This window comes from Leptonychotes weddellii, chromosome 2 (genome assembly GCF_054177405.1).
Source record: "Leptonychotes weddellii isolate Sample4059 chromosome 2, ASM5417740v2, whole genome shotgun sequence".
Classification (NCBI taxonomy): Eukaryota; Metazoa; Chordata; class Mammalia; order Carnivora; family Phocidae; genus Leptonychotes; species Leptonychotes weddellii.
This window is the reverse complement of record NC_138370.1, coordinates 156,040,895-156,065,431: the sequence shown is the minus strand read 5'-3', so window position 1 is coordinate 156,065,431 and position 24,537 is coordinate 156,040,895. Positions and strand designations below refer to the sequence as shown.

General features: G+C 35.6%; 1 protein-coding gene across 14 annotated transcripts in view; it reads left to right on the top strand.

The window, feature by feature from the left end:
- Positions 1–24,537, top strand: part of PCDH7 (protocadherin 7) — a 419,547-nt gene that overhangs the window by 6,858 nt on the left and 388,152 nt on the right. For 9 of the 14 annotated variants that reach the window (XM_081812504.1, XM_081812503.1, XM_081812509.1 and 6 more), the window contains exon 2: positions 19,342–19,398. The exons of 4 other annotated variants lie outside the window; for them this stretch is intronic. In XM_081812504.1, the coding sequence (XP_081668630.1) occupies positions 19,342–19,398 (57 nt within the window). Of the gene's footprint in view, positions 1–3,726; positions 9,262–19,341; positions 19,399–24,537 lie in introns of those variants that run through there. One more of the 14 variants, XM_081812515.1, reaches the window with a different exon arrangement.

Sequence of the window (24,537 nt, the reverse complement as noted above, 5' to 3'; positions counted from 1 at the left end):
CCCTTTGATACTGAATTTATCTAAGGAAAACCCTGAGGGATGCCATATTTTAATTCCTTATGATAGGGATTAATTAAAAATCAGAGATTTCATCTGACATAAAGGCTTCATTTTATTTATAATTTTCTTGAATTGCCTTACCATAGTTCTTTACCTGTGATACAATGGAAGTGATATCTGTTTACAGTGTTCTTCTCTTCATAAGAATTAGACATTTCAAAGTGTTGCTCCTAAATCCTGTTAATGGTTATATTGTAATAAATTAAATAGCTTTGTGGAAATAAGTTTGTAAATAATGCCCTTCCCCCTTTTTGGTTTGTTTTCACAGGGTCTAGAAATTTTCAAATCAAGCTTCTATAGTTCCTCTTTGGCAGAATCTAGATGTGTGTTGCAGAGTTGCTATATATTTTTTTTTTCTTTCCTAAAAATCACACCTTAGCAAAACTGATGATGTAGCCCAGGTTTCCATAGTTCAGGCCTTTGCAGTTCAAACAAAAGCCTTTGCTCTCAACTAAATAATGTGTCTAGTTGAGCAGAATGTGGATCATTGACAGCATTATTGAGATTAAGTGTCCACCTTTCCTTTGCTTGGTAAACCTGGTTTTAGTGGTTGTTCAAGTTTTGTGACTTGGAAGTACAATTGTGCTTTTGACTTGTAAAATAAAGACAGAGGCATTCTATTTTTCTACTTACTTTTTAATGGTCAGAGTTTTATTATGTGTTAAATATTTTTCAATTTTCTTAAAAATTAATATAATTCCAAAAGATTAGTAAGCATATAAAAGTATAGTTACTACTTTGTTTATTATTTTTAGGTCCTGTTGAGTTTATTCATGCCATGCTGTTATTTAGATAATGCACTGGCAAGTAAAAATTTTATTGTATTTAGTAAATGGAAAGCAAAGTACTTTACTTTTGGCAAGAGTAGAGAAGATACAGCTTGAATAAACATTAATTTAAAAATCCATTTGTAGCTGATGCAGAAATACTCAAGAAAAATTCATATTAAGTCCAGTGATAGTTTCCCTTGCCTTTGGAACTGCAGAATGTAGTCTGAATAATGTTCTCTTTAATTGATCAAATTGTATTCAATATATTCATTGTATACTCAGTTAAAAAGATGGCAGAAATTATTTTTTTAAATTACTTCCAGTCTGGAAGCAAACAGATGACTTGCCATCATCTATTAGAGTTTTCAGCACTGAGAAAACTAAATGTCAATCTGTTTGTGTATATACATTACACCATACATACATACTACAGTAGAAATGCATCTGCAGAGTGATGCCAACCACAGCTTCTAATTTCAATTTGATAAGCATAATTTCTACAATATGATTCTGCTGTGTATAACCAAAAACACTTTTAGGAGGTACAGTGCATCTGCATATGGTGGAATTTCTGTTACACCTGGCCTGATATAATAGACAAGTGACTAATAACTGATGAAAGGTTACATCTTTAGTCAGGAGATATGTACTAAAGCAACATTACCTAGATCTCTGGATGTCTATGAATAAGGAAAGGGTCATCCACTGATTTGATCTACCTTGAATATATAAATTTTTATGGAAGTCCAAGTATGACAATTTGAAACTTATCTCAAACTTACCCCAAGTCAATAAATAACTTAGACATGAGACCACAGAGTCAATTTATAGATTTTAAGTAAATCATGCAGCTGGATAAATAAAGCAAAATCATTCTTTCTTATTATCTTCTATTTTTGAGTAATTACATACATTATTTGTGGAAAAGTGTACACCTGGTATCTCTTTCTCCACACAAACACACAGATATATTCATATAGACCAACTATGATGCCATTAGACTTTTATTTCACTGTGATATTCATTTATTAATATATGGAACATATTTGAACTTTCAACACATATAAAATTGAAAGAAGATATAATCGACCATTTAGTGTTTGTATCTAAAATCACTGGAGTCATCACATTTTAGAATTAAAAGATATCATCCAAACCAGTTCCTTCATTTTATATGAAGAGAGACTGAGGACTTTGTCTGTACCATTGGGGTGTGAATTTGGTTTTCTGCTGGTTCCTTGACTGATGCAATGAAACTTAAGAAGTTGAGGCCTTTATGGTAAAGTAATTAGGTTGAGATCACAAGATTATTGAGGATCCAGTGTGGATACAAGTCATGGAATGCAGAGGCCAGTGCTTTTGTTTTTTCTTTTTTCTTTTTTTTTTATCATACTACCTCTAGGAATAAAATTGAACTTACGTAACTTTCTCTGTATGTCTTTCAATAGAGACAGAAATCTGCTGAGATTTACCTATGTCTGTATAACTATATATTTGGCTATGAAGACTGACTTTTTTGCAATAGAACAGAATTCTGTTTTAGGCTGTAGTTTTTATCTGTAAATTATTGGGGAAATTATAATTCAAATTTTATAGATATTCAAAAGAGAGTAATGGTTCTTTTCCCCTATGTAAAATAGCAATTGATGACACTCATTGAAGTAACTTAACATTGTTTAGAACATATATTCAACAGGTTAATTGACAGAATTTTTAATTTTAACAGAACCGTGACAACAGATACAAGCTCCTATCTGGGATTAGTATCTCCTCAATAAAAACATAATTTTAATTGAAATTAATAGAAGCTTCCTATACAGCGTGTATGAAAGTTTATATGCATTCTAATTGGGATAATCTTTTACCTTTTGCACCAATATAGATGATTCTATTTGCCTTCTATGCTCCTTTACGTTTTGCCAACTTTGCAGGTGCGCTCTACCTTCGTAGCGCCCTTAACAGACAATCGTGAACTAAGTTTTTCTCTAAATTTGTTTTCTAGCAAATTTTTTAAAAAATGTGACCGTTTTTAAATTTTTCAATTGGATTGCCTCCTTTGTTAGGCAATTAATCACTCTAGTGTATCATATCTAAATTTTATATAGTGATAAAATGCTAATGATTGAGTATATTAATTTCAAGAATAAAATTTGAACTGTTTTAAAAATTGAACATAGTGTGACAACCATTGCTTCACAATAGCTACCAATGCTATTAGATATTTTACCATCATTTCTTTTCCTGGGACAGGATGGTGGTGGAGGTTATGTTGGAAATTTAGTATAATAATTGTTTAGAGCTTTATGTTTAAGCTGTATGTAAGCAGTTTTTAGACTATAGCAAGGTTCCCCATCCATTTATTTACTGTGACTCTATAGAAATAGTAAGATCTGTTCATATAGATCTTGAGTCAGCTTTACTTTTCTCTCTTATTTATTTTAAAAGCCCTTAGAATCTTTTCTAAAGCAGGGACTCTGTTTTGGAACATTACACAGTGCTTTATTTAGCATTAGTGTTGTGGGAGAAATCACATTCCAAGAAGAATTCAGCTGAAACCACTAAAACTAATCTTAATTATCACTTCTGGTGAATTAATGTTTTAAAGGCAGAATAAAGGTTTATTTTCAGGAGTTTGGTGATGTTTGTATTGAACTCTAATGCTGTGTACAAACAAAAAATCTATTAAAGCTTCTGAGTAGGATTCATCTGACAAGTTAACTTTTTTTCCCCCTGAGCATTTTTATTACTTACAAACAGATAATTTGTAAATAAAAATACTCTGCAACAAAACCTTTACCACAGCATTCTGATTGGGTATAAGACATTGGGGGATAATTCTTCCTCAGGCTTTTTTTTTTTTTTTAATCTGCATAAATCTTTATTTTCCTTCTTTCAGATGCGTCTACATCCATACATTACTGTGTTTGGCTGAATTCCACTCTAATATGATGCTCCATTATGCACCATACTCTGATGACCTTGCTACTCCGAAACCTGCTGGAGCCTGCCCTTGGCCGTGGGGTGTCAGCCAATCACTGCTTGTTTCCCTTGTTGTGCATTGGATTTTCAAGGTTTTTTTCCCCCCTCATTTAAGGAAAAATACTTTTGAAATAAATAAACTTATAAAAGAAGCAGTATTAATAAAGAAATGTGCTACTAATGGGTGTCTAAATCACCAGGAATTCCATTCTCAAAGAGGTGGTTAGCAGAAATTAAAAAAAAAAAAAAAATCCCAAGGCACATTTCAACAATACTTTTGAGATTCTAGCTTTGTGTGGACCCAGGAAAATTAAGCCTATTGAGTCTTGGTCTGTAATACCTTAAATACCAACTTTTGATAAAATCCTAAGTTGATCAATATTTTTAAAGGGCTGTGGAATCACAGTCTTTTCCAGGCCAGTGAGATAGTGTGTTAGAATAAAAGATAGTGTCTCCTGCTCATTCTGTGTGTGTATTTCTAGATGGCACTGTGTGTATTTGTGTGTGCTCCTACACATCTATATGCAAGGACTTTGAGCAATATTTATGAAAAGTATTGTTTGTAAAACAAATTTGAGAGATTAATGTTGTATTAAGCAGTTACTGCCAATGGACTGGTTTATCCTTAATCTTGAAATATTGACCAAAGAATCTGTACTAGCTATAGAATTTTTAAGTTTTTGTTGTTAAATTCCTTAAGAAAATTTGCAATCTTTCACTTAGATTTCCTGAAGTCACTGTAGTAACATTCAGAAGGAATTTGTGGCTTCCTGCTTTTGTGGTACATTTATCTGAAGGCTATTCTATTTGATGTCAGATAACATAAATTCAGGCTGCTTCCGAGAATTCAGAATTTAGATATTGTTGAGAGAGAGAGTGGCTGAATTTTAGTTGTGTAAATAGTATTCTAGGTAAGTCAGGGAATCCACTGGGTGGTCCCTCTAGCTCTCTATGTTTATATATTTGTCTCTGTTTGTTGTATGTGTTTTTGTGCCCAAACATAAGTGTTCTGTGTGTGAAGTTTGATAAATTTATAGTACATTTACCATATCATCTGCCCTACGAAGTTTTCCAAAAGTTTTGAAATACTAAGAATGCCAGATTCCTGGGATTTTTTTTTTTTTGGTGATTTATTGTCAATATAAAAGCCCTTTAATAAAAATAAATAAATACTTGAAGAATATTGGGGCGCCTGGGTGGCTCAGTTGGTTTAGCGTCCAAATCTTGGTTTTGGCTCAGGTCATGACTCTGGGTCATGAGTTGAGCCCCATGTTGGGCTCCGCGCTGGGCATGGAGCCTGCTTAAGTTTCTCTCCCTCCCTCACCCTCTACCCCTCCACCACACACACACACAACCTCTCTAAAAAATAATAATAATAAATAAATATTGGAAGAATACTAAAATGTAGAGTGATAGGAAATGTACTTTAACCCATGTAAATCTCTAATGTATATATTTCAAGATTTTTATTTTATTAGCTGTTTAATTTTGCAAAAATGACATTTTCAGAAATATTATTGAAACTGTAGTGAAATTCCTGAATAAAACCTAATTATCCTCAAGTTCTCAATTTGTTTTGAGCACAAAGACCAGTATAAGAAGCTGGTGAAAGAACAGTTACCACTTCCTGGTTCTTGAAAATGTCATGTTTCCTCATCAAAAATAGTAAACTTCCTTAGGTATACTTAAAGTGTGAATCCTGTAACAAATCATATCAATTCGAAAACAAAGTATAGAGGAAAGAAGTCCAGAATTTTGGGATAATCTAACTGCAACCACATAAAGAGGATATACGTAAAAACTTTCACAAAGAACATTCTAAGGCAGCCTTTTGAAACTTGAGTTGCAACGCATTTTTGAGGCATGAATCAATTTAGTGCATCTCTACCACAATTAGAAAGATGTGAAATAAAACACAACCATTCCAAGTACATCACCCATATAGTAAGAGTAAATGTTGTTGTGTGCAGTCCTTATTTCAGTTGTGTATATGTGTTCCTGTTCTTGGTTGCCATGGAAAAAATGTGTTTTGTTGTGGAAGCAGTTGAAAAGGGTTCAGAACCACTGATGCAGTTTGTTTGGGTGGGAAACTATGGCTATTATTGGAAAAACATAATAAATCAAAACAAAAAAATAACACTCCCAAAGATTTTAGTGTACTATTGAGCTGAATCAGAATCATCAACAGCATACCATTCCAGAAGCATTCATCAACCAGCAAAAAGCTTGAGAGAAGCCTATGATCATTTCTCTGTGTGTGTGTTTTAATCTTTGAACATGTCACCATTGGTTCCTATTTTGCACAAATTTCCTCTTTCTCCACCTTTCTTGCTCCCAGTCGTCATCCACCTTGGTTCTCTTGATCAGCCTCCTTTGTGATTACTGGAATTTACCATGTAGGGAGGTGCCTGGGGACAGATGGAAACAGGCTGAGAACAAACTACCTGATACCCTATAAATTTCAGCATTGGGATATTTTGTTTTAAATGATAAGATAATATTTTATTTTCCATCACAAAATCTAAAGAAGAAAATGAGAATGTTAGAGACTGGTTTAATCACTTTTAACACATCTAATATCAGCACTGTTCTGGCTATGCAAAAAATAATAAAATAGAGTCTTTATCCTCATGAAATTAATATATTATAAAGAAGATTATGGAGCAGAAAATGATAGATTATATTTGCATCATGCTTCTTAAGTTTCAAAGCGTTGAATGCTATGTTTGCTCATTTGCTCCTTGGAACAATCTGTGAGGAAAAGCACCATTGTTATTTCTGAGGTGAGGAAACTGAAACAAGGAACAATTTATTTATGACTGATGGAACTAGCCTAAGAACTTTATAAGTCTTTGAAGAAATACCAGGTCGGAATTCAAGTGTACTGTGAGCACTTGGGGAAAGTTGTGAAATCTGTGCTTTTGAATACAGTCTGTTTTCTGATTTATCTGGGTAAAATCACTTCAGAAGAATTCCTTAAAACATGCCCCAGGTTGTCAAACATTTTTGCAGTCATAAACTGCAATTAATACTACCAAAAACAAAACAAAAAACAAAAAGGCTGTGGGTATAATGTGCAGATCTAATTAATTAACTGGATTTGTAAACACCATATGTGATTTAAAACAAACAAACACCTTAAGAATTGAGTAAGTCACTTTAAGCCTAACTGTATTTTTGAGGCTATCTCTAGAAAAATCCAAGGCCCTTAAGAAGTAAATCCACAGTTTGAAATATGTCTCTGGGAATAATTTTCAATCTATAACTTTGCAAAACACTTTTCTTGGATGTGTGTGATTTTTTTCCATTCCTTTTATAGAGGTTGTATTAATTTGCTGAATCTTTAATACACAGTGCAAGGCTTTGGCATGTAATTAAAACGATGGCTAGAACAAGTCTCTACATAGATAGGCAGTGCAAAAATAGGCCAGGTAGGCAAGGTATATACATGAAACTCACAGGGACTGCCTCCAAATCTGTCTGGTCAGTCATGGTATTCCCAGTGCCTAGTAGAGTGCCTAACACATAGGAGACACTCATAAATATTTGTTGAACAAACAAAGGGCTTGGGCTTTGATGCTAGATATCCTGAAGATCCCTTCATATTGGATTACTGGACTATGGTATGTCCACTTTTATATCAGACTCTGAGTGTCCTAATTGTTATTTTCTTTCCCTGCTGGGTGGACTTCTCCATGATAAAAGGCTACCTGCTGGGCTGGCTAGAGTCCCTGCCTTCTCTGTGTGGGTCTGACTCTCATTTCAGTAGCAAATGAGAAATACTCTCATTTTCTCTCCTTCCTCCTTGGTGGTGGTATCAACACCAAACCCTAAAAAAAGATAAAATTAAACTATTAAGTGAATAGGCAAAGCAAATAAGGGAGGCACTTGGTCACCCAGTAGAGTTCTGATATATTCTGAAGGGGTATGAAGAAACATGCAAACTTGCTGGTTTTCAGTATTTTTCTTGTGATCCTTATTCTCATCTGGTACAGATTCTTATCTTTATCATTATCCCTTTCCTTATGGAAAAAATAGATACGTATATGCCCAAGCATAGGCATGAGTGTCTGTATTTGTCACTTTATATGTTCTTGCAGTTATTATTCATTCACTGTACCAATGCATGCTCACCAATAAAGTATAAGTTTCCATTTTTATTTTGAAAGCCCATGGTGAGCGTCACTTTTAAAGGTGAGAGCCTGGAATATCTGTAAAGAGAAACATGCACTTAGTTTACTAAGGAAAGAGGTCTAGAAGAGAGAATATGCTCTTGGAGTGATGAGCAGTGAAGTGGGAGCTGAGAAATGTCTTACAACTACTTAGTGTTGAATCAGTATGTGGTACACATGAAACTAATGTAACATTGTGTGTCAACTCTACTCAAAAAAAAAAAAAAATACTCCTTAGGAGCCCATATTCTAAGGAGCACTCTTAAATTGCAAGTGCAAATTGCAAATGACTTCTGAAGGAGTTGGGTTTAGTCTTTGGCGCACCCTGGTGTAAATTGCTTTGAGCAGATAACTAGGTCAGCACCTCACAAGATCAACAGTCCTGAAGAAATGAGGATTCTGCTTAGGGCCTTAGGGGAAGGATGAGTAGCCTTCAGTAGTTTTAAAGACTAGAACTCTGTTAAGGCACCAAGTGTCTCCAACTCGAGCTAGGCATCCAGGATGTAATGAGATTATATCAGAAAAAGGAGTTTCAGGTCTGACAAAAGCAAATGTTTGTGGCCTTGAATTTTGGCCCGAGGCCCCAGTAACCATAAGAACGGTACCTGGCTTGATATGATTGCAAGATTAGTGTCAAAAAGTAGTAAACACCCACTTCCTGCCATTTAGACCAGGTGTTTCGGTTTGGTTTGGGTTTTGTTTTTAGTCTGGAATATCATGTCCAACTGCTCTGTTTCCATTCATTTTCTGCTCCCATACTTTTGAGAGAAAGATAGGAACAAAGAAGTAAAAAAGGAAAAAAAGAAAAGCGCACAACCACTGCATTAGCAACATATTCACCTTCTCCCTCGTATTATTATTAGACTACTATAATTAAAAAAGTGGCCACATTATCGCCATGTAGTTGATTCTTGTCCTAATTTCATTCAGTTCTCAGAAATTGAATTCTAGTAGGTCTGCACTATAGCCTAGAAACCTGAATTGTTAACACTGCCCCCTTCTCAGTTCTGATTACAGATGGTAGGTCAGGCTACAACAGTTCTGGGTGGGAGCCCCTGAAATTCCTAACTTCTGTTCGGTAGTTCACTTCTCGAAGGCCTCTGGCAAAATAGAAAATGAGCTGGATAAGACAATCTGAACATTTGCCTTCTTGTCCTGGTTCTGTCACTGATTGGCCAGTGTGACCTTGTGTAAGTCCTTTCGAGTCCGGAAGCCTGTTGAAACCATCCTCTGTCATTTTACGTAACAACCCCCGCTCTGAGTACATGACAGGGTTTATGGGGGGTCACACAAAACAATTGGGGCTTTGTCAAGCATTACCACAATTTAAGATAATATTTCTGGTCATCCATAAATTTTTCTAAGCCTTCTTAAGATGCATTTACACGTTTGGCATATTTTCACTACCCATTATATTAAAAAGTTTCTTCGTTTTGTTTTTTTTCCTCTGGGGGGGGCATTTGTTTTAATTTGTCCTACTGCTTATTTGAAACATCTGCTATTCTCTTTTCCTGATTCATTTCTTCAAAGTTACGCTGATCCCTGATTAAGCTGCAACAGGTGTGTCTCTGCCTACAGCAACAGGTCCTAGTTATTATCAGAAAGACTTTCGGTGCCTGTTGATGTCTCGATAGTGAAGGAGAAGAAAGAGCTCACTGCTGTAAAGCAAGTGGTTTAGGAACGGCTTGTAACAGTTTAATATCTTATATCATCCATTTTGACACTTAAAAAATTCCATCGTTTTTTCAGTTATTTCTTCTTCCGTGCAATCTTTCCTGGGAATTTTTGTTTCACACATCATGACTAGTCTCTAAGAGCCATCAGTTACTGAGCTTTTATTCTGCGACAATCACTCTGCTAAGGAGTGTACTACATTATAGTATTTACTCCTTTCTAGCAACTCCAAGAGGCGGGTCTTATTATTATCTCCATGTGACATATGTAACTGGGGAAAAGCAAAACAGAATCTCTCCTAGATCCCATCCATCTCCATATAACAGGGTCCACTAACTCCCTATAGTCGTCTCCCCTCCAATGTACTTCTCTCACCAAATCTGAGAATTTTTATTAGTGTGGTGGTATCCCTGATAGATTTTAATTTACATATTTACATATTTAGCATAGTATCCCTGATAGATTTTAATTTACATAGGTTGCAGTATGCATTTTATTCTAGTCCACAATACCTCCTATGTATTCTTAGCAGGTTTAAAAGAGAATCAGTATCAGCTTGCTAGTGCTGCCATAGCAAAATACTAGAGACTGGATGGCTTGAGTAACAGAAGTTTATTTTCTCGCAGTTCTGAACACCGGAAGTCCCAGATCAAGGTGCTGGCAAATTTCGTTTGTGATGAAGACTCTCTTCCTGGTTGTAGGCAGCTATCTGCTCAATGTGTCCTCAAATGGCCTTCTCCCTTCCTCTTTCTAAGGACACCAGTTCTAATAGATCAGGGCCTCACCTTCTGACTTCTTTCAACCAAATTACCTCCATAAAGGCTATAGCTCCAGATCAGTCACATTGGGGTTTGGAGCCTCAGCATATGAATTTTAGGGGGATACAACTGAAGTTCATTTTTTAGCTTATTAACTCTAAATTTTATGCACATCATTGAATGCTTCCTGCAATTTTCAGCCTTCACAGGGATTTGTGATATAAAGTAGCATCTTAGTTATTTTAATTTTGCCAACCAATAAGTGCATCTAAGTATATTAATTAATATAAAATCAATCTTTATATAAAATAGTCCAAGAAGTTTTCCACAAATGTAGGAGGTCTTTTTAAATGATGATAGTAATGTGTAGTAGTCTTACATTTCTAGGATATTTTCAGCATTAAGATCCAAAGGAAAAGCAGTAGGAGTTAAGTGGAGAAAGAGTCAGTTGACACTATAATAATGTAGGTTTAATAATCCCTCTTTTCTAAGGACAGTCTCAGTGGATTTTCATGCACAGTGGTTTAATTGGTCTGACAAAGATCCAGTGGGTCTGAGTTCTCATGGCATATGGAAACTGCCAAACATGTACTGAAGCTGGTACCATACTCTGAGTGACTCTTCACCAACTATTGATATATATGCATTCAATACACTGCATCATTACACGAATCCACGGACACATTGAGGATTTTTTTTTACTGTGCCTTTTTATTTGCTTCATAAGGTTAAAAATTCATGTGATAAAATATGTAATGAGCAGCCTAGGAACTATATATATGTCCAGTGGGATGTAGGAAGTGGTGATTTTGTTAGGGTAATACAGGGTAAACTCATCAAAAGTCAGGAAGAGGAACTCCTTCTTTTCTGCCCTTTGGTCAGAATTTCTAGGCAATGGACCATGACAGCTGAATAGACTTTTTCTAAGAATTACCTTTCTAGGGGCGCCTGGGTGGCTCAGTTGGTTAAGCGACTGCCTTCGGCTCAGGTCATGATCCTGGAGTCCCAGGATCGAGTCCCGCATCGGGCTCCCTGCTCGGCAGGGAGTCTGCTTCTCCCTCTAACCCTCCCCCCCTCACGTACTCTCTCTCTCTCTCATTCTTGCTCTCTCAAATAAATAAATAAATCTTTAAAAAAAAAAAAAAAAGAATTACCTTTCTAAGCTTCTAGAGCTAATTTTACATTTGACCTCCTATATTAAAAATGGCAGATTAATCAGTTCTTTTTTTTTCAGGGAAATGACAATAATCGTGGCATCAACTTAAAGGGTTTTTTTTTTTTTTTTAATTGCATCTGAATCTGCTTTTCGTTGCATTTAACTGTTGAACACAAGGATCGATTTTAGATACAGATGGCATGTCTATACGGCATTAGGAACAAAAGATGGTAATACCTATTTTTTCCAAACCAGTGCACATTCTATTAGGTCAGGAACATTTAATTTACTTTATTACTAAAACTTCTTGCCTTTTTCTCTAATGTTTTACCTTTAATAAGAAACTAGTGTCTGTGTGCGTGTACATGTATGTATAATATGTATATGCATTTATATATGTACAGACACAGAGGTAATACAGTTACCATTTCAGAGCAAACAATGAATGAGTGATTATTGTATGCCAATTATGTAATTGTGGGCAAAGCATTGTTCTAAACACTAGAGAAGCAACAACAGTGAAGACAGATAACAATCTTTCCCCATTGAAATTCCATTTCAGCGGGGTAATACATAAATAATAATAGTTAAACTTATATTACATGTCATATCCTATGCACTGGTCAACATATTTTACTTATATTAACTCATTAAATAGGTACAACTACCCTGTGAAATAGAGCTGATTATCATTAGTTTGTAGATGTGGAAAGTGACGCACAGCAGGGTTGAGTAATTGCTCATGATCAACACAATTTGTAAAGTGGCCGAGCAGAGGGTCAAATACAGGGGCCACACCCTCAACCACTGTGTATATGCGAAGTGGACAGAACATGTCTAATTTATAGTCAACTAGTTCTAGGAGAATGAAATTGGATTCACGTATTTCTCTTAAAGGCTTCAGTGATGTTTCAACCATCCTATCTTAATATCTTTTATACTCTGTTCTTGAAATTAGGTCACTCAGTCCAATTTTTTTTAATAGTACCATCGTAAACCTTAATCAAAGTTAAAATCAAAAGATGGGAAGGTAGATTTTAGACTAGTAGGCACTTCCTCCTTCTACCCACTCTCTGCTCTTGGGAACACCTCATTAATATGTTTTCCTTTTTTGTCATTTACCTTAGTATTCTTTACTTCACTCAGTATTCACATAGTCTGTTATGTATATTATTAATACAAGTAAGAAACATAAATTCATTATTTTTATAAATTGCCATTTTATTTAGGATAGGAAATGCCTTTTTATAGAGAATAAAAGTTTACCTAGAAGATTTTTAAAACATACATTTTATTTACCTTTTACCAGAAAGAAAATACATGTTTTTCTTTTCGTTTTCTGGTTTTTGGTTTCTAAATATTCACAACATTTGAAAGAAAGCAAAGTATAGTGAATTCCTTATAAAATATCTTTTTGTAATTTATTGTGGCTTTCCTCAAATTAGTTGCTCATTATTAAACATTCAATTAAAATGTGACCTGTATCATGTCATAGTTTTCCTCTTAAAATATAATATTATTCTATTTCTTTATGAGACATGTTTTCAGTCCCCTATAATGTGAATGAGTACAACCAAAGCCCATTTGAAATACATTCCTTATAAAAATAATGATTTACTAATTTTTTGCTATGACAGCATTTTCTTAATGTGTTGATGACACTTTTTATTTACAGAATGTTTATTCAACTGAATAAATGTCTCTGAACATGTACCTTTGTAATATAACTCTGGGTTCTGTTATGTAGTAATTTTGTATCTTATGCTCTGAAATGATCTTTGTATACTACTGGAATGATTCAAACTTTTTAAGCTTTAAAACTATTGAATCAAATTGTTGAGGTGGTTGTTTCCACCCTCCACTTAAAAATTTGTAGAATTTTGTTTCATTAATAATAGGTATTCAAAATATTGCCAGCATTGCAGTTATTTCCAACTAATGGAAAAAAGTAGGATAAAATGGTAAGGAATCCACCTCCTCTCCTCCGGGCCTTACTTGAATTCTTACGGAACCCAACAGACCACCTCTTTAACATTCTCTTAAAAGTTTCACTCCCGTTTGGAAACAACCATCTTAAAGCCAAACTACTCTGGAAATTAGTCATTGTTTATTATTGGCTTACTAAATGCAGGCATCTTTAATACATTCTAAAATGACTACATCAGTACAGTATAAGTAAAGTAGATACCGTTTGGTTTGAGCTGGAAAGCTGTTTCAAATTTAGCGTCTGAATATGGGCAATCAGTTATGAAATCTGTAAACATCAATGTAGATATTGGTACACTTTCAGGGAGGGAAAAACAGAAGAAAAAAAAGTGTGTTTTGCATAACCACATTACAAGAACCTAGTGAAATTCTGCGTATATTATTATCACTCTAAAAAGTGATTCCTGGATACACCTTGTGAGTTGTGTTGTTTTTTCTATTCACATAGGTAAGTGGGGATTGTGTTGAATATTCAGTAATAAATAGCATGAATACCTACTTTAAACAGTAAGCAAGTAATAATAATGCGTGCTTATGTATCCTTGAGAATTCGCTGCTATGAATTTTGAACTTTTTGATTTTTTTTTTTTTTTTGTAAAACAAGACAGTTGTTGCTACAGCACGAGGCAGGGACTCCTAATGGCAAAGAAACATTTATAATCATGTAACTGCTCTGTTTAAGCCTGAGAAGTGGTTTAATGAAGACCTTTGTTTTCCTGTATGTTTATGCTTTTAAATATTACATATAATATTGTTTGCTAATCATTAGAGAATGTGACATCCTTAAGGGACGTAAAGTGTCCCCACTGTGTCACATTACAGTTGACAGTGGATGTGCAATATGAAGGAAGAACAGATATGGCTTATAAAATAAATTCACTCGTACATAGTACTTTTATCATCTGTATAAATATGTCTGTCTGCCTTTCTCTTCTCTACATCAGCAATGCTCAGTTCTACATTTCAGACCACAGAGCCTCCATGCAAAGAAAAGGGCAGTGATTTGTGTGAAGCCTACACAAAGGAAATCCAGCCACATTTCTAGTCCTCAATTGTGTCCTGCATGCTTGTGCAACTTACCTTGTGTTCACAGTTGACCTGTGTGGTGCTTTTTGGATTTGTAGCATTAGTAAGAGCGCTGCCATTTGAGTTGTGAATTTAGTTTTGCTTTTGTTAAGCGTCAGAAAGAAAGAAACTATTCATCACATTCTGCTTCCTATAAAGAGATGTTGAAATGCAGAAAGATCCTCACATCTAAAAGCATGCCTTACCATACAATATGCCTCTGCATTAGTAGCTACAGTCTGGCTGAGAGGCAGATGCAGGTTTTATAAGATTTATTTTGGTCTTAATCTCTGAAGTGGAGTAGATCACTCAACTTTTCTTTATCTCATGTTTCTAACTTACTTGTCTCTTCATGGGAAAGGTAAGAAGCTGTAAAAATCAAACAGTGAATCATTGGCTATTGGATGAATGTAATTTTTATTACATATTATGGTAAACAATCTTTGGGGAGGATGGAGGGAGATTAAGCAAAAATGAAGTGATGGTGCTAAAAACTGCAGCCAACCTATTTTCTTAGAAGAATTAGTGTTGTTGTTTTTTTTAAGAGTATCTTCTTATCAAATATAAGCGTTATGTTGTCATTTTATTCCTAGCACTCATCTGCAAGAGAATTGAAGACATATTATTTTATCACTTTTAGTAAAAGCAAAAAATGTCTTATTGAAGACAGGAAAAGAAACATACTTCAGAACTGGAGAGGAAAGTCTCAAGTTACAAAAAGAAAAATAAAAGGAGGGTTTTGTTCAAGGGGCCAAAAAATTATTTGGCTGATATTTTTTTTTTTTCTCACTTAAGCTGGTTTCTTACTGGGGCTGTTTTTTGAATAATTGAAAAAAATGGGTGGGGAGGAAGTTTTTCATCAAAGGCAAAAGATAGTAAAAAATAAAAGTACTAAGGGAATACAGATAGGAAGTTGTATCTTTTCTGTACTTTCATGATTGCCTACATTGCCCCCCTAAACTTATAATTGAAAAGCTCTGAAAAAATTTCAAGCTTTGAGGAAAGTGCTAGAGGGTAAAAGATAACATTCTGTGATCCTTCAACCCTCCATTCTCTCAATCTCTCTCTTTCACACACACACAGGAGTGCACGTTCGCATACCCTCACAAAGTCAAACTATTTTGTTTTTAAATTAGTCACACATTTATCTTTGCAAACTAATAATAATAATCAGTTCAGTGAGCATTGAAATTTTGGAGGCATACTGGCATTTTTGAAAGCTGCTTTTAGAAAACTTATTAACTATCTCACTAGGTTTCAAGTTGTGGAGGGAGATTGCTAGAATAATGATAGTGAAGCGGACATTCTGCGTTCGGCAGTCTCCTAGAAGACACTGGACTATAGGCAATCCGTGTCTCCCTCGATCCTTCAGGATCCTCTACAGCAGAGTCAGTTTAAGATATCTGAGGTGTTGCTCTTTTCTTTCCGCAGTGGCATCCTGTAAGCTTTTACACTTGCTCTATCTTCATTTTTCCCACCAAGCAGGCTGAGTTTTCTCACTGTCTCAGAGGAAGTCAGATGTCAGTGATTACCAAGCGGAGAAGTGATAAGAATATTTTAAACACTGAATTTTTTTTTTTTAAGTTTTTGTATCTCAGTCGCACTGAGAAAGCTACAAAGGACTAACAAATTTGGGATTTCCAATATGCCTTGATGGCGTAACTACAAATTATTAAAAGCAAAGGTAGAACTCAAAGTTTGCCTAAGATGTGTTCCTACCAACCTATATGATCCTGAATCAGGAAAGACCTTAAGTAAGACAACTGGAGGTTACGTGTCCAAATGAGTCTTCTTCATTCATTTATTTAATGCCCGATTATTGATGTCCCATTGTATTTGGAATGTAAGGCAGAGGCTCAGAGTCTTGTGGAGAAGACAGACTGGCAAAGGAATAATTATACTGTAGTATGGTTAAGGGTTATGAGAGGAGCTATACGTACCCTGGGAAGGATTTAGTGATTCCTAGGGAGGCTGGCAATTGACAATTACCACACAAGGAAGTTATAATGTGGCTTTAATTTATTTCTTCCGTATCAGTCTTGCAACCTTGGCCATAGGGCATTAACTATTCTCATTGGATCGGAATTGGAATGTATTTTCTCCACACCCCATCCTCCTTTACATTTCAACAGGTTTTTGCTTTTTATGCATCTCTAATGGATTTTTTTCTTTGACTGTTAAAATTAGAACCACTTAATGAGCAATTCAGTTAGCCTCACTGCTTTTTAGCCATTCTGTGATTTTGACCAAAAACTGAACTTATTCACTATAACTGTTCACTCTGAATCCTTCACACTTGGCTCTGAATGACTTTTAGTAATTTGCTGATGTCAAATCACCTTCAAATGGGAACTATTACTATCATTGAAGAGATTGAAAGAAAAGAGACACAGGCTGCCAGGCGATTTCCAAGAGGAGTTATATAGATGCTTTTAATCACAGCAACATTACTGGAATATTTACACCCTCTCCAGGCAACTTTGAAAAATACAGCAACTCATCTGAGTCATAAGTTATATTTTCCTAAAAATAGTCATGTAAGCTTGTATTTTTATATCTTGTATTTATTTTATGCATTGATTATCAAAAGTGTTATAGCCCTGGGGTTTCCCAAGAAAAATCATAATGATTTTTTTTTTTACAATTTCTAATTATTTTTAGGTCCTTTTCATTTCTTCTAGTGCTCTCCTTCTCCCCTGAGCACCTATCATGTCTTCTGTTAACACTGGTACTTGTTATCAGCTGGCTTTCAGATGGTCCTGTGTAAGTGACTGGTCGATGACAGCTTTTAAGATGTTGCCTCTCCAAGTTATATTTCTATTCTGGAGGATTCTGGATGAACAAAAAGCCTGATGTGAGACTTTCTCATGAAAGGATTCATATGAGACGCTATCCAGAACACAGAGGAAAACATTTGGAAACAAAACAACCCTGGTTGAATTTTCTCCTATCATTCTTGATCCCTTGATCTCTTAAAGATGTCACTTCACAACAGACCTCTGGTTTTGTGTCCAGCTGGCGGTAAGGTATCCCTTGTTTAGTCCAATGCCACTAGGTCACTCAGGGTCGAATTACTCCATATACACTACATATATACACACACACACATACATGTATATACATATATGTACTGAGTTCACATAAATATAAATATGAACATAAACATAAATATATACACATACACAATTTCTTCCTCTAAAGAAATAATAGTCTCTTTTAAAATCCCAGGGTAAATTTTGGTCTGCAAGCACCACACCTCCAGGAAGTAACAGAGACTGATAACCCTAACTTAGATGATAATTTAAAAATTCTAAGTTATATTTCTATCATTTCTAAATAGTATTGAAAAAAGCCGCAGTAGGACCACATTTGTAAAATGTCCTTGTCCAGCCTCATGGTAAAAGACCCAAAAAGGAGGTTACTTATTGGAAGAACAACCAGATTGATTTTTTTGGGAATTAGCTTCAGTTGTGAAGCCTGCAGTTTGAAAGGAGAACAGAGGCGTAGATCTTCCGGAATGGGCAACATAGTACTGTTAGCTTTGGTTGTAATCCTTCTTCTAATGTTTTGGCATCTCTGTTCCGTAGGCTTTTAGAATTCTATAGTACCCACTTTTCCAGTCTCCTGAGGCCTTATTTTCAGTAACTGTTCCTAAAATCTACCTCATTTACTTTCTACAAAAACGTGCAGAATCTCTGTATAACCCCTTCAAGGTAATGGTTGAAATATTCTATTAAGAGTACATTTACATTGGTGGATATTTCTGGTTTAATAAGTTAATAATAGCAACTATTTGTAGGAATTGGAAGTTGACTTGCAAAAACATTCCAGCTAACAATGGCTATTTCAACTATGTAAGTCTGGCTGAAGGAAGAGAAGCATTTGTTTCTTTTATTTTTCCTTCCTTCCTTCCTTCTTTTTTTCCTCTTCTTTTCTTTGTTTTCCAAGATTTTAATTGGGTAGAGTCTAGTAAACCATACATATATGTTTGTTGCAGCAGACTTTTGAGGATTTAATAATCCAGGTTATTTTTATCACTTAGGTCATTTGTACCACAAGTACCATGGTGGATTCTTTCATGAATCATAATAGAGCAGTATAATTAATCATTTGAACAAGATATATGATGTGCTTTAATACTTTAAGTATTTCAGTGCATTTTTGAGTGTTTCTCCATTATGGCAATCTATATTATGGTTTTTAAAAAGGTGTTGGCTAAAACCTTCTTTGTAAAGATAAAATATTTCAATATGCTTTATATAGTTAACTTCAAACTGTGTCTAAGAAAACAGAGGCATTGTGATACTATTTAACCAGGAAACTTTATGTCCTCTGGGATATTGGCTGATGCATCTAATCATAATTTTCCAGGTGTCTTCCAGTCTTTACTTTAGTGTAACATTAGTTTCCTACTGCCCTTGTAACAAATTATTGTGAACATGGTGGCTTAAGCAACAAACATTTATTTATTAGGGTTCTGACGGTCAGAAGGCTAAAGTGGGTCTCACTAGGCTATAATCAATGTGTTGGCAGGGCTCTGCTTCTTTTTTTGGAAGGTGGAGGGAGAAGCCATTTTCTTGTATTTTTTCCAGCTTCCAGAGGCTGCCTGCATTCTTTGGCTCTTGACCATCTTCCATCTTCATAGCCAGCAATAAATAGCTGGTAGTCATTTTCATGTCCATACCATTCTGACTCTCTGCTGCCTTTCTTATGTATTTAAGGACACTGTGATTGCATTGGGCTACTTGGATAATCCAGGAAAATCTCCTTATTTTAAGGTCAGTTGATTAAAACTTTAATTCCACTTACAATTTTAATTCTCTTTTGCCATGTAAGGTAACATATTCATATATTCACAGGGTTAGGATGTGGACATCTTCACGGCTGGGGGAGGAGGAAGGGGCATTATTCTGCAGGTCTGATAGGCAAACATTCCAAAAATTTGATAACCACATTTTACAAACCACAAAATATTATTTGGGCAGTCTCTAGTTCGACTTTTTTTTTTCTTGTGTAATCTCAACATTTTAATTTATTACCTAATAGATATTTCATTGTTACTTCTACTATATCTTAATTTTCCCTCAAAATAATTTATCTATATTTGAAAAATATTTATAATAGAAAAAGCTGAAATGATCAGTTTTCTTGTTTCTGTAAGATGGAAAGCTTACTTCCACAAGTAGAGCCATCAAATTTTTGAGACGTGACCAGAAATATGATTGGCAATTTTGTGATTTCACTCTTAACTTTAATAGGACCAAAGACTGGAGCAACTTTTCAAACTGTTTCTTTACTCAACATATTATGTCTATTATGTACAAATAATATGATTGTTGATAGATAGGGTCTGACTTACTCAACCAGAGGCAGTGAAGGTGGGGAGACTAGTCTTGAGGTGGAGTAGATCTGATTCCTCTTTGGACATCCATATCCTAGTAATTGGAAGACACCAATGTCTGCTTTGTAAGGGTGTTGTGGGGGTTAAATGAGATGATGGATACACAGATACTGGTACATTTAGGAACTCAACAAAAGATAGTGACTTTACTCTCTAGGATTTGGCCTGATGGTGATGCCATTGGAGTGACAACATGACAGCAGGGGTAACTTTAGGGCAGGAGAATGTAATTATATCTGGCACTGGTCATAATTACTCTCTCTCTAACTACCCTGGCTTATGATCTGTTGGACTGCAGAGCCCATACTATGACTGGACTAGTAGTTATCGACTCAAGAAATGACATGTTTTGACTTTATTTTCTTTGGGGATAGTGAATCCAAGATAGTGTTCCCCTCAAAAAAAAAAAAGAAAGAAAAAGAAATGTTGACTCTGGAGAAAAGATTTGGTCTTACCAATTCTCATCAATCAATGCTCCCTGAGATTCTAATGGAGACATTACCTGTTCCTTTTCTGATGTGTGAACTTCTCACAGCACACATGTTAACATCGCTTAGTTTCTTAAAGTCCAGTAGCAGTTTTTGTCTTTTTGTCTGATGAGAAAATTTCAGTGGGTCCAGGTTTTCTACATTAACTGTGGTAGCGGGCAGAGGAGAGGAAAGATAGAAGCAGTCTCTGAAACTCTGAAATGCATTAAGCATCTTTCTTGATTTAACATAAAATGATCAAATACATGAGCATGCCTGGAGTCATTCTATTTTTCTATTGTAATCCTGGTGGGCATTTTTGTAGAAGATGTTCAGAATACATTATCTTTGAAGAAGATTCCAATTGTCAATACAACATGACTGCAACATTATTCTTCTTAGAGGAAGAAAAAGAGATAATAGATGACGAACTATATGACTCACATTTAACATAATGCCCAGAGAACTCCATTATGACTTTTGCATTTCATATGAAACTTAATGGCCCTGGTGATGTCTGGAATTTAGGCAAATAGCAATATAAGGAAATTTAGTTCAAAGCCGGTATGGAACAAGATTATGACTTGGATATAAGAAATTCTTTACATACTATTATTGCTCTATAGGATTTTTAGGCATAGGTTTATTAGCTACTGTATCTTTGGGTTTCATGTTCTCATTGGTAAAAATAACGTCCTTTTTTTATAAAGATTATTTTAGAGAGAGTGTGTGTGTGTGATTGGGGGAGGGGCACAGTGAGAGGGAGAGAGAGAATCTCAAGCAGACTCCATGCTAAGCACAGAGCCCAACACAGCTCCATCTCAGGACTGTGAAATCATGACCTGAGCCGAAACCAAGAGTCAGATGCTCAACGGACTGCACCACTCAGGTGCCCCTAAAAATAAACATTCTAATAATATTTATAGAGTCATGGAGCTCAAGTGGTATTAAATAGGTGAAAGTAATCTATAAATTATAAATTGCTATAAAAGGTTATTTATATCTACTGGGTTGATGCCGGGGATGCCACTAGACATCCTGTGGGGCACAGGATTGCTTCTCATGGCTTTGAAATATGGTGCTCAAAACGTCAGTAATGCCAAGGTAGAGAGCTCCTGCCCATAGCCACTTTGTTGCACCCGTAGGCTGACGGGGACAGGGAGAGAGAGTGGAATGGAATATGAAAGGAGAAGGATTTGGAGAGTGCTACCCAAAATGGGTCTGTAGGCTGGGAGAATAAATACTCTGACTTCTTTCTGCTCTTCTTTAGTCTGGGCCAGGAATTCCCATTGGCCAAACCTAGCTATAAACCAGAGAAAAATGTATCCTGTGAATGTGAGTTATATTGCTCAACTTCCTAGGTATAGAACATGATCATAATGAATAAGGACAAGATTGGACAGAACAGGTGTGTGGGGAAGGAGCAAAAAATAGAAAATATTTAACCCCAATCATAAATTGCTGTCTCAAATTAGTATTCACATCTGTGAGTCCATGAGGAAATGATGTCTGTGAATAGGTTCATCTGTATGCATAGGGACAAGTCAACCATGTGTATAAATTTGGAGAGAAGGAAAGTTCAGAAATACATCTGCAATTTCTTCCCCAGAGATATTGTTTGGTCACTATATTAAAACATAGTAAGCATCTGTTTTTGCCTTTTTCTACAATATGCCTTTATCTATTTCTGTCCATTCATGCATTTACCAAGTTACTGAGAGTGTGCTGCATGCCAGGTGTTGGTCCAAATACAGAAGATACAACAAATGGGTATGAAATGGTGCTCACTCCGGGAGCAGCTTTGGATGTAGTAGAAGAGACAGCCATGTAAACAAATGGCTGCAACACTTGGGACATTTATGTATAAAGTAGCATGGGAGAGAAGGGGGATACTAATGTTCCCTGGGATGTAGAAAGGCCTTGCAGAGTAAGTGACCTTGACAGAGTCTTCAAGGCTAAGAAGCTGCTTTCTGGACAAGAAAACCAGAAGAGTGAGTACAAGAATTAGAGGTGTCCTTTATGATGGAGTGGAAACAGTGGGCGATAAAATAAGGTGGAGTTTCTATTTCTAAGGACTTCATGGGCCCTGCTAAGATATTGGAGCTGTAACTTCAAAGTAGTCGAGAATTATTGGATATACATGGGTAATACTCATGCAAACTGACTTAATTAAAAAAATTCCAACTTCTATACCCTCGTGTGATACAAGCCATTCAGAATTTTGTCTTTAAATTAAATTCTTTTAAAATAATATCCTAAAATTGATGCTGTACAGATTCAATTACTTCTGAGTAAGCTTAATTTAGTGGAGATTTTACTGAGGCATTTTGATGTTCAAAAGTGATAGCACTTAACAAATGTCCTTTGCTGGACCATTCTGATTAGAGTGTTAGAGGATCAAAGATCTCAGAAATGTATTGAGGATAAGAGTCCCTCTTCTGTTTCTCAACTATTAACATCCCTTCAATCCTCACACACACACTGGGAAATATTTCTTATGTCATTGTCTTTTAGAAACTTGTGATATAATCATAGTGGGGGGACAGATTTAAAGAAAGTTTGTAAGCTATAGAATTGGAACCCTAGTTTTATATAATCTGGATGCTCCTAAATTTGATGGTATTTACATATGAATATATATCTATTTTGTTTGGTTTATGTAAAATGATTAATCATTGAGTCCCCCACAGAGCTAAGCACCCTGCTTTGTTGGTGCCAAATAATGTTTTTGCCTGGGGTGCCTGGGTGGCTCAATGGGATAAACATTGGACTCTTGATTTTAGCTAAGGTCATGATCTTGGGGTCGTGCTCTGCACTCAGCACAGAGTCTGCTTAAGATTTTCTCTCTCTCTCCCTCTCCCTTTTCCCCTCTCCCCACATGTGCACACGTGCACTCTCTCTCTTATAAATAAATAAAATCTTTAAAAAAATAATGAAAAACAAACTGAGGATTCTAGAGGGGTGGGGGGTGGGAGGATGGGTTAGCCTGGTGATGGGTATTAAAGAGGGCACATTCTGCATGGAGCACTGGGTGTTATGCACAAACAATGAATCATGGAACACTACATCTAAAACTAATGATGTAATGTATGGTGATTAACATAACAATAAAAAATTTTAAAAAATAATGTTTTGAATTGACATTATAGACTTCACTTTCAGCTAGACAATTAGATTTTGAAGGAGCTTCCATTTAGAAAGTATCTTCAGATAGCAAGATACATTTTCCCCCCACAGGATACGTACTTGTATATCTCTCATTTATCCAAGCAAATATGGAGGGGGACAAATGTAGGAATATATTTTTGTCATGTTGTTTTCTTCCTTCCCGCTACTCTTTCCTTTCTTTCTTTCTTTCTTTCTTTCTTTCTTTCTTTCTTTCTTTCTTTCTTTCTTTCTTTCTTTCTTTCTTTCTTTCTTTCTTTCTTTCTTCTTTCTTCTTATTTTAAAGATTTGGGGGAAGTGAGAACACAGAGGGAGAAGCAGATTCCCCACTGAGCAGGGAGCCCGATGTGGGACTTGATCCCAGGACCCTGAGATCATGACCTGAGCCGAAGGCAGACACTCAACTGACTGAGCCACCCAGACACTCCCCAGTACCGTTTTTAGAATGCAATTTTTTGCTGTTTTAAAATAGTAAACCTGTGGCCATAGGGGTTTTTGAGGGTAGAATATGGTTTGTTCTGTAGTTTATGTTAGAGAGGAAACTGAAATAAATAACATGATTGTCTTTGAAGACGGAGAGGATGTTCAGGTAGTTCCTACTCATTCACTCTCCTCCAGCTACCTTCTTCTTTTTTTTTTTTTTCAGACTACTGTCTTTATTTTCTTTTAAATTTTTTTATTTTTAATTGTTATGTTAATCCCCATACATTACATCATTAGTTTTAGATGTAGTGTTCCATGATTCATTGTTTGTGCATAACACCCAGTGCTCCATGCAGAACGTGCCCTCCTCAATACCCATCACCAGGCTAACCCATCCTCCCACCCCCCTCCCCTCTAGAACCCTCAGTTTGTTTTTCAGAGTCCATCGTCTCTCATGGTTC